An 11386-nucleotide genomic window follows, 5' to 3' on the forward strand; every position below is an offset into this window, starting at 1 on the left:
GAATCAATTGCAAAGAAAAGAGCAATGCGTCATATGACCCTTTAGTCCCCTATACTGACCAAAGGAGAAAGCAGTCCCTTTAGTTGCTTATAATGACCAAAGAACAGAGCAGTGTGTTATGACCCTTACGTCCCTTATACTTAAGGAAAGAGCAGTGTGTTATGACACCTTTAGCACCTTATACTTACGGAAAGAGCAGTGTCTTCCATTTAGTCCTTTATACTTAAGGAAAGAGCAGTGTCTTATAACCCTTTAGTGCTTTTTACTTAAGGAAAGAGCAGTATGTTATATCCAGTTGGTAACTTAAGGAAAGAACAGTGTTTTATAACCATTTGGTCGCTTAAACAGAACCAACCTAGACAATCCAAAAACGGTCCAATGGTTATTTGGCAGGCTAACAGGTAGTAGTATTTAAAGCAGTTAAACAAACACAGCAGTTAAACAAACACTTCTATCTACACACGTGGCCGATAACTGTTCTTAGTAGTTATCAGGTAGGCCTAATGCTGACTTATTGGATGAATTCTCGTCACACCAGTGTGGGATCATCCGACAATTTAGAATTTGGTCTTTGTGAATGCATAAACTAATACAAACCATTGTTTGGAAATAACAGACGCACTCCAAGTTCCAAGTGTCCTCCTTTCAATTTCAGTGTCCAGTTCTATTTCTAGGCCTACCTGATGGATATAATGGACTAAATAAAATGCGTTATCAGGAGCCCTAGAGTTCACCTTCCAGTCAGAATAGCAATGCATTTAATTCCTACTTACTTATCACATTAGGGTTCAATTATATAAGAAACTGTACAATTGATACACATATAGTAATAAATATGATGGGATTGATTTAAAGATTTAATTCAATTTAATTTAGTCATTTAAGCATTACGATACATCGTTTTTCCCTTTAGGTTGATTCAAAAACACAAAGAAATAGGCCAGAGTTTATGCGGTTATCAAATATATGCCTGTAGAGATTTCAAATATAACTCCTATTTAATATAAAAAATAAACTGTCATATTGTATCAAATAAATAATGCATCATACAATAATCTAAACGTATTCAATATACATCAGAGAATTGCTATCATTAACGTTGTGAACATTAACATTTTATCCAGGCAAATCGACGGGCAGCTTTGTTATCGGTGGTCCTAGAAATTGTAGGCGCTGTTCCAAGCTGCAAAACACAAATCGATTGTTTGGGTTTTTGCATTTGTTTACATCTCACAAGCAAACAAATGGCTTCAACTTTGCTATCACCCATGGTAGACTATTATAACGATGAAGAGGAACTCGACAGTGTGGAGGAGGAGGATGATAGGAGCTTCAGAGGAAGAGACTCAGAAGAAGGTAAAGGAAAAGAGAGCAGAGTAAACACCAGCCTGGCTCGGTCTACTTGCTGGGGATGTCCAGATGTATATAGAGCACCGTTCACCTAATATGGCTTTGAATCACAGCAATTAAACGTTCAATTAATAAAATAGTTTACAATGTGTACTTCTAGCGACGTACAATAAGAACGGCTCCATGTGGAGCTTAATGATGCCATTTCTGGAAGCAAGTTAGCCCTACAGGTAGCTGTCTGGGAGATAAATAGTACAATTCCTGTTAGCCTTACGTTTAGCTGTCTTAATGTTAGCCCTAAAGGCAGCACCTCTGGTCGGACTTCCAACCCGTGGAATAGTGCGTCTATAAACGTGTGTCGTGAATATATACCCTATAGTAAAACGCGGTATTTGCAACACCTCTTTGTCTTTTAATTGGCAATGTGGAGGGAGAACCTCTAACCATATGTAACTAACCAGTCCCCGTTTGTAACCCGTAGACTGTTTTAGACTAGCAACTAGGCAGTCCCCTTAGTAACCGTATACTGTCTCTATTAACGAACCAGTCCCCCGGAAGGAAACTAACAAGTCCCCCATAGTAACCCGTACAGTTTTATGCTATTAACTACCCGGTCCTCAATAGTAACCCGTATAGTTTTATACTTTCACCTCAGCAGTGACCTTTATTAACCTGTATACTGAATTATACTAGTATCTATCCCAGTTTCCCATAATAACTGGTAGAATGTTTTATACTAGCTTATAACCTATTCCCCCCATAATAACTGGTTGACGGTTTTTTACTAGTTACTAACCAGTTCCCCATAGTAACAAGTAAACTGTTTTATTATACTAACTAACAAGTCCCCCATAGTACCTATAGACTGTTTTATACCAGCAACTAACCAGTCTCCATAGTAACCCGTAGACTGTACAAAACTATGAGTAACTAACCATAGTACTGAGGTACCGGCTGGTTACGACGTAACGTTAACAGCGAACACTGACAGGTCACCGAGCCCTGCGGTGAGTTGGTCCAGCTCTGCCCTTCCAACCAGTACACTATACCCGACCTGGGAGTGGAAGGGTAAAGGTCAGAAAATACAGGATGACAACGCTGAAAGGTTTGACATTTTCCTCCCCGTCCTCCCAGAGCCACCGGAACAGCTGTGGTTGACCATACTTTCAAACGGATAATAACAGCGCCCGGCTCGCCTGTTAACATGGCGATGCGCTAACTGAAGCTAACGCGTCGATGCTATCGGATCAGAACTACCGGGTCAGGCTGGTACGAAGCCTGAACCCTTTTTATTCTCTGTCGTCTCTGTGAGTTAGCATTAGCTTAGCTGCTGCAGCTGAACTTGAATGGCAAGTTTTTTTGGTCCGTACATCGCGACGCCGATGCTCCAATGCTAAATTAGCTCAAGCAGCCGCTGTGACGGGGTGAAGTAGACACGGACCAGTTGGAAGGACCGTCAGTAGTTCCGCCATGCAGCAGACGCTTGACATCCAAGTTAAAGCCGAAGGGGACGAGCGCCACATTAACAGTAATGTCAGGTTTAAGGATTAAGAGGATCGTGCCAAATTGTACTTTCAGCTTTTGCTTGTCTTAATGCTACTGTTCTGAATTGTGGGTTATTTCACTGCCTCATTTTGTGAGGTTAGCCACCGGTCCGAGCCACCAGTACGTCACCATTAGCCTGCCCATGCCACGCATGTTATCTGATCCAGGGCTTTTCTTTGCCACCTACCAAACATACTCGCTGTGGGTCTGGTCCCTCTATTAACCTGTTGGCGAGCACATGTTCGGGTGTGAATTTCTAGGAGAGGGTTTGAATGGAAGTTAAAATATTGATGAATGCGTCATTATACTTGCAACATTAAGTGTAGTCCTCTTGTTTATTCAATGTGTCCGTGTTCCAAAACCTTTCAGACACAGAGGATGCCAGTGAAACCGACCTCGCCAAGCATGACGATGATGATTATGTGGAAATTAAAGAGCAGTGAGTTTTGATCCATTATGAGTTAATAAAGAGATGTAACAATACATTACATAATTTATCCCCAGAGGAGGACAAAGTACTTATCTGTATCTCACGGACTCAGTGGAATGATGATTAAAGTTTGTTCTTTCATTCATAGGATGTACCAAGATAAACTGGCCTCCCTAAAAAGACAGTTACAGCAATTACAAGAAGGTAATTTCTGGGTTGTTTTTTTTGCTCCTGAGTTGCCAACAGGAATGGGGACTTTTGCTGGAATGAGTGTCATGTCGTTTTCTTTAAATGTGTAAGTCGTCATGATTGATCCTTTGATATATTGTGTTAAATTTTTACCTAGTCAACGACCTCTGTGGTTGCAGATGTTCTAATATAGATGTTCTATACTACAGAATAGATCCTTATAATGCTTGTTTGCCAAGTCTCAGTTGCTTCGTAACTGCTCAATTTACTTATTCAACCTAACACACTAAGTTTTTCCATTAACCATGTATTTAGATTTCTCAGTTGAGGATGTAAATTATTTATGCATGTCAAAAACCTGTTCAGTGAAAGCTAATATACCCATAGCTGAGAGGAATCTGCGAAATTATGATTGAAATAATAATTTCTCAATTTAACTGTGCTGAATATAATTTGATTCATGACACGCATTGTTGTCAAACACGACAAGTGCAGCAATGACATACAAGATGTTTAACTATGGATTATATGAACCATAGTCCCCTAAAAAAGTCTATATTAGCCTGGCGATCTTTTAGAAGACACTTGCGTTTCTTATCATGAAGCATTCACACAAGTTTATTAACAGTGGATTAGTTAATTGAGGTAACAAACAAAAAAAAGAGTCTAAGAAGTCAATATACCTTACGTGTAATGGACAGCAGCCAAAATTTGTTTATAATGGTGATTACAGATAGGCATTACAAGAATGTGACCGATGACGCCTACAAATAAAAAAGCATAGATGCTGGGTCGTCGGTTTGGTTTTCTGACCACAGCTTCTTCTTCCTTCTGACACTCTTGGGGTAAATAGTGTTGTTTGTTGTAGTAAGTGAAAGTGCTGTTTTTTTAGGGTCACTGCAGGAGTACCAGAAGAGAATGAAAAAGCTGGACCAGCAGTACAAAGAAAGGCTCCGCAATGCAGGCAAGATGTTTTTTCTTTTTAGAAAACATTCTCGTATTCCTGTCTGTAACCTAGGATGATTTAAATTATACATGAATTTGTCTGCCTGTGCTGGCAATGTTCGTTAACAAAAGTGTCTTGTATTGCTCTCTCCCTGTAGATCTTTTTCTCCAGCTTGAGGTAATCATTATCATCTTTTGAAGACTACTGCATTTCACATACCTCAGATGTTTTAGAAAATTCTAGATTTGCTTAATTTGAAACTATAAGAATGGGAGCCCACTTATCGGTCAAGCTTAGACTCACAGATAGAATTGGCTTTAATGACAATTTATGTTGAGTCATGGTGACCACATTTACCTCTTAAGATGTGGCTAGTGTATAGGCAAGTGAATTCAGCTTCCCTCAGGGAAACTAAATATCTTTGCATCGAAGAGTGTAGGAATATATCTCCAAGTAATGATGTTTTGTCAATGTTCTTTTTTAATTGTTAATCTCCCAAACTGTCTGGGAATAGTGTACTTTTTCATAGACTATATGAACAACATCATTCTGATTGCTGCATTGATTCATTTATTGCAACCGGAGGAAGGAAAAAATAATCTTGCAAACAAACATGTTTGCGCTCTATTCCACCTCCCCATTGGCTATTCTCCTTATACTCAAGAATGAGTAGACATTCTTTATCTAGGATTTAACAGATGCATTATATTGGACAGCAGCTCTTTATGCTCAGCCGCTTGATTATTTTATAATGCATGGTACTGGTGCTCCTGGTTGGACCACATTTTTGTTCAAGTCACTCTATGAGAAGATGGAACCACTCTCCAAAACTATTCTAATATGAGACTGGTCAATGTGTGTGTGTGTGTGTGTGAATTTAATCCTAACCTTGTATGGGCCCATGTGAACCTCTGCCCTGAAGACCGAACAGGTGGAGCGGAACTACATCAAAGAGAAAAAGGCTGCGGTGAAGGAGTTTGATGACAAGAAGGTGGAGCTGAAGGAGAACCTCATCGCAGAACTAGAAGAGAAGAAGAAGATGATTGAGAATGAGAAAGTGACAATGGAGCTGACGGGTGGTAAGCGGAGAGCTGCAGCACATGTATGCCATCCCAGGCCCTGTGTTGTGGAGAGATCAGAGAGGCTGTGTTCCTGATTGAACAATATTCCTAATTTTTTCCTGTTCTGGCCTTAAAAGATCTGAAGGAGCACCTTCCTAAAATAGTTTTGATTTGTGTTGGCAGTATTAGCTGTGCTCGGACTAAAATTACTTCCGCTGCGAAATGGCATCCCACGTTCTCTTTGATGTTAACCAATTGAAGCCTCCAACTATGAACGTTATCATGGCTATCATTAAAGTGTGATTCATTCGTGGAAAGAGCTAGAGACTGTATTAGGACAATTTTAAATACTCTAGCCCTTTTATTAACCGACAAACCCAAAACTGGAATCTGTAATTTCATAAATGTGTGGTATTTCAGATTCTATGGAGATGAAACCCAATACGACCAGAAAGCTGAGGAGAAGACCGAATGATCCGGTCCCCATTCCAGACAAACGCAGGAAACCCGCTCCTGATATCCTTTTCTTTTTGAGGAGAAAGTCTCTGCGTGTGTGTTGTTTCTTAGGGTAATGGCACGTTAAGTCTCTACTTGTGCTCTGTGTATTGTTGCTTCTTAGGGTAATGGCTTGTAAAGACTATTTTATTTATTATGCCATATATACAGTACATATATAATTCCTGCTTTTTTTTTTCTCAAAACATTTGTATTTGCATACTCTGTCAAGTTTATGAGCCACATCGAGGTACCTAACTGTAAATATGCTTGGCAGTGAACCTGTTTTTATTAGGAAGATGTACCTGTCATGAATGTATAAATGCTACACTTCCCCTAACTCAGCACACCTCAGTTAAATTATTTGCTAACAGACGAACAGATCATGGAGGATCTGAGAATGCTAAACAAGGTAATTCTGTCATGTCACTTTCTAAAGAGCCAACATATTTTTATATATTTTTGTGTTGTTTTTGTTATAATTTTTTCAATATGGTCTCTTCACAGTTGAAATCACCAAAACGTCCAGGTATGTTCAAGTTCATAAGGCCGGGGAATATGGGCTTAACCAAGGACAATAATTACACTGAATTGTATAATATTAACATAATGCTTTCTAAAGACATCTTCAATACATGATGATGGAATACAGATATTAAACCCCATATTTGAAATATAAATATGTGTTTACAATTTTAGGAAATATCTTGTTAAAATGCCACATACTTTATTTCATGGCAATACATTAACACTCAAACACGACGGGCACAATGAATGATCTGCCTGTTCCATATATTATATCATGTCAGTCCAAAACTTGACAGTAATATGCAGATATGAGTTCATTGTAAATGTGCTCCCCCAGTATCTCCCTCGTCTCCGGAGCACCTCCCCACCACCCCCGTGGAGATCCCGTCCCAGCGCTATGAGGCCCGCATAGAGGAAGGGAAGCTCTACTACGACAAAAGATGGTCTGTTCCCACCGCTGTCATACTTGTGGCCAAATGTTGCTTCATTGTGTCTCTTGTTGTATCGCGGATGTGTCCCGCAGGCATCCCAGTGTTTGTATAATTAGTATTGTATAATGCATACTGGCCACTAGATGGCCCTATAGGTATTCTAATGCTGCCAGGTGAAACTCTGCGTGCATCAGCTTGATGGAGGCTTTTGTTTGGAAGGTCTTAAGACCTTAGCAAGCTTGCTTGTAGGCTTTTTGTTTCTATAATGTCTACCAAGCGCATACGGTGTGAGAACAGGAGGGTCTGCACTTTAAGGGGCTATAAACATTAATAAATTAAAGGTAATGTATCATAACAAAGGCTGGTTGTAGGTTGGGAAAGTCTTGTAGAAAGATGCATTGCACTACCTTCTGAGAACAATGTATGCATGGAAAGAAAATATCAAAAAAAAAAAGTAAATATGTATAATTTTGTTAATTAAGTGCATTTCCTTGCGACCTATCTAATATAATTTATAATATATTTTTAACAAATATATTTTATTTTTGCTGACTAAATAGCAACCTTCTTACTGTCCTCCATAGTAAATGTGTGTTGTTAATGCTTGTGTATGATCCACTCTTGCAGGTACCATAAGAGCCAGGCCATCTACCTAGAGTCAAAGGACAACACCAAGATCAGCTGTGTCATCTGCTCTGTGGGAACCAATGAGGCAGGCTCCATTTCTTAATTATTTCATAAGTTATATACATTTCTATGTACTACAAGGGTTCTTGCACTCTTTCATAATTTTTGATTGCACTCATTGGAAGTTGCTTTGGAAAAATGCCTCTTCTTAATAATTGTCATGTAGATTCAGTATTTTATTATCCAACGAGTATCTGAATTGGTATGAATCCCTGTTGGGAAATGGGTTCCCGAACCAGGGCTTCTTCAACTTTTTCATCTTGGGACCCAAAAGACAATCACAATGTGTTCATGCGACCCGACAAACCCCACCCCACACAATCAGAGCACATTGGAAAGGGTGATGCTTTCTTGAATGAAAGCATTGAAAAAGCATGGTTTCATGTATGTATGCATGCATGCAAAGGCCTCTTTCTTTAACGAAGGCATTACCAATTCTGGTGTGTGATGAGTGCTCTGTGTGTTGTCAGACCCACAGGGAAAGAAAGTGACTTACAGCTACTGTTGCTCCTCCTCTAGATCTGGGTGCGGAAGACCAGTGACAGCACCAAGATGAGGATATACCTGGGACAGTTACAGCGAGGAGCCTTTGTGATCCGGCGACGGTCGGCCGCGTGATGCCCCCCTTTAACCCTCCAACTCATCTCTCCGCTTGTGCATTGACCGCCCCCAGACTCACTCACTCTCTTCCTCTCTCCTTTTTGTCTGTACCTTTTCAACGAGCAGACTCCAGGGGTCCTGTTCAACGCTCCAATTCCCATTAGAGAATGACTTTGATAAACAAAAAATGGAATGCACTTCGCTGCATTTCTCCCCCACGTCTTTTAATGTACTGTGGGCAGGGCCAACGTCCCGTTGTGACTACTACTGGTTTGTACCTTTCGCTGTGGTCCTGTCCTTCTGCTCCACGAAGGTCTCTGCTCTGTCCGGCTCCTCAAACTGTCCCAGCCGTAGCTGTGCTCTTCTGCAACAAAGCAAGTTTTCTCCGACAGTGTTTGTAACATTCCCACCTGCGGTATGGCTCCGTACCTAAAATAATAACATGGCGACAAAAGTGCACGCACAGACGTGGGGGGGCTGTACCAGATTGAGTTGGGTGGTTGCGATGTAGTCACCCAAGGTTATGTTTTCTTTCTGTTATCGTAAATATATTTTTGATATTATTCGAAACATTTAATTTGGTCGTCAAACTTTGTAAGGATTATTTTGTGTTTTTGTCATTGCATTCATGTCAAACATCAGATTGAACTAATAGCTGTGTTTGTAGGATGCATCCGGTTGTATATTGATTGCAAGTGTTGCCCTTGGATTAAACTGTTCTGTTTTTCCTTTTTGCGTTCTATATACTTTTTTGGGGAAAAACACGATGTGCGAGATTGAGCCACTCCTAGTTAGTAGCAGGAGACTTTCTTTCAGAATTCCAAAAACTCAATAGCAGTCTTCTGTCCACTCTTTGCAACCGAGTGGTACACAATATCAGTTATAGGATTAGGATGTGATATATTGATCATATTATTGAAATCACTATCGATAAGCATTGTCTACAGATATGCCCAGGTCCTTTTAAACTACAGCTTTAACATTCCCATCCGAGAATAATTCTGTCCGAATATCTGCAGGGGAAATTGTCCATCAGGTCAGGTCATTTTAAGCTACAGCCTTAACCTCCCCATCCAAGAATAATTCTGTAAGGATATTTGCAGGGGAATGTGTCGATCGGTTTTGAACTTCTGTCGAAATTAATACTAATGATATTAATGGGGACATTATTTAAGATTAGTAACTAATATACATAATCTCAAATAATGTAGAACGTTTTTCCTAAGTGACCTACAATTATGATTCAGCTACATGTCATTAATGAGCAGCTAAGAATTAGCCAGCACCTAGTATTTTTTCAGCTGCATTACTGTATTATGGAGACCTATACCCTCAATTGTTCCTAACACATTTTGTTTAAATAGCAGCTTTCATTGTCGGCGACTATCGTGAGACTATAAGGTTCATCCTACACATTTCTGTGATAAACAGTTGAAATCATGTTGTACGGAATTATGGGAAACCGTTTTCTGTGTACATGTCAAGTCAGTCTGGGCGCCATTTTCTGAGACAGAATCAAGAGACCAACTCAGGCGATCTCTTAACATGGCTTGTTCACCAGTGTTCAACATGGTGTGAGGGGAACTTCAATTTTTGCCTAGTACAATTATTTAATAAATTATTATATTTCTACATCTCAAGTTTTTTCTTCTCCATCTCGAATTGGCTGTTTTGGAATCTCATTTAGAAATTATTTTCTATTTAAACAACATACATCGGTAAAAGACTTAAAATAGGGGTTTCTGATAAGACATTGGAACTACATTGAACCAAAGCAGAGTAGCATTTATATAAAATGGCTCAGGCTCTGGGTATTTGGAATGCATAAGAAAAAAGCATGTTCCTTCATCATCAAACACATCTCCTGTTTTATATTTTCCAAATAATCTAAATTTTGACTGTCCACATGCCAATTGTAATTGTATAGTATGGATGACTTGAGGTAAATTGCACCTTGCCTTGTATGGTTGTGTTGTCTTTTTTTCCCGTTAGAGCTGTTATTTGGCCTTAAACACAAAGGGTCTTTGACAGACCCATTGCTGGTTTATTTTGTTTTATGCCCTGATCTTTTACAGGAGCGAAACATAAAAGTTGTGTTAGTCGCTGCCTCAGACCAATGCCTGTTAAAGCAATCCCTGTTAAAGCAATCCCTCAATTTTCCAGTGTATTAAAGGCATGTTTTTGCCTAAAGTCTTTGCCTGGGGGCTGACAGAGGTGATTGTAATGTATTTTAATGCTGATGAGCATTCAAAGCTATCAATGTCATCTTAAAGGAGAATGTTACCTGTGGAGACTTGAATCAGTATTGAAAGTGGGTCATATATGTTGTCGAATAGTAACATAAATTTCTAATTTGGTAACTTCTTGACCGAGAAAATGCAGACAGTGACTTTGTGGCGCTTGGATTGAAGACGACAACTCCCACAATGCCAATCAGCGTTCACTCCAGCAACATAACATAACAGCCAATCAGCGGATGACCCACACAATTTGGATTAAACGGCTTAAAAAGAATACTGTGTCGGACACGGGTGAGGGTCGGGTCGGACGTCTGAACAGCGCGGGTCGGTCGCGGGTTTGGCGATGCCAACGAGACTTCTCCCGTGCTGGATATGTTATTAAGGAGCGGGGGAGTCAACTAAAACCGTCTACAGTGGATGATGTGCTTGTTTTGCACAGCAATCTAAAGCACCACGCCAAACACCCAATACTGTAATTCTAATGTTTTCCTTCGGGCGCGGGTCGGGCGTCGGTATCAATTCATAACGGAAATAAGACCCGTGTATTGATTCTCAGCCATGGTGGAGAAGGAATTGGGGGAAGAAACGTTGGCTTTGACTCTATGAAGTCCAGATGTACCAGGACTTCAGATTGATTTGGAAGGACCAGAGAAGTTGGAGAACCCGACGCAGTCGTTTATTCATAATATCATCCAGAGGCACACACATCTTTCGGCCGTGTGTATTATAGATTTCTATATATTATATATATCATTTAGATATTGAGCTCCAGGTCTCGCACCGGAGCTCCCGGAGTGTTCTAGAATATCGTATAGAACACAGCTTTTTGCTGTGTGCGGCAGATGATAATATGAATAAACGACTGCTTCTCTGGTATTACATCA

General features: G+C 40.0%; 1 protein-coding gene and 1 long non-coding RNA gene across 7 annotated transcripts; one reads left to right on the plus strand and one right to left on the minus strand.

Moving 5' to 3' along the window:
- Positions 1-844: 844 nt before the first annotated feature.
- On the minus strand, positions 845-2408 carry LOC115545226 (uncharacterized). The gene is made up of 2 exons (XR_003977067.1): positions 2286-2408; positions 845-1183 (listed from the first exon to the last, which is right to left on the minus strand). It is a non-coding gene; the product is annotated as an uncharacterized LOC115545226 (long non-coding RNA).
- Positions 1145-8994, plus strand: suds3 (SDS3 homolog, SIN3A corepressor complex component). Of its 6 annotated transcripts, none has more exons than XM_030358170.1 (12): positions 1145-1356; positions 3265-3334; positions 3474-3529; positions 4407-4478; positions 4618-4637; positions 5392-5539; positions 5942-6037; positions 6367-6428; positions 6524-6545; positions 6882-6987; positions 7603-7687; positions 8182-8994. In XM_030358170.1, exons 1-12 carry the CDS (start codon positions 1245-1247, stop codon positions 8278-8280), a joined length of 948 nt encoding a protein of 315 aa, XP_030214030.1. In that variant the 5' UTR covers positions 1145-1244; the 3' UTR covers positions 8281-8994. The 6 variants fall into 6 exon arrangements, with proteins under 6 accessions (XP_030214030.1, XP_030214029.1, XP_030214033.1 ...); XM_030358169.1 differs by having other exon boundaries at positions 1146-1356; positions 5383-5539; XM_030358173.1 differs by lacking the exon at positions 1145-1356 and adding an exon at positions 2304-2455 and having other exon boundaries at positions 5383-5539; positions 8182-8993.
- Positions 8995-11386: the final 2392 nt, after the last annotated feature.

The sequence above is a fragment of the Gadus morhua genome, chromosome 6 (genome assembly GCF_902167405.1).
Source record: "Gadus morhua chromosome 6, gadMor3.0, whole genome shotgun sequence".
In the NCBI taxonomy this organism is placed as follows: domain Eukaryota; kingdom Metazoa; phylum Chordata; class Actinopteri; order Gadiformes; family Gadidae; genus Gadus; species Gadus morhua.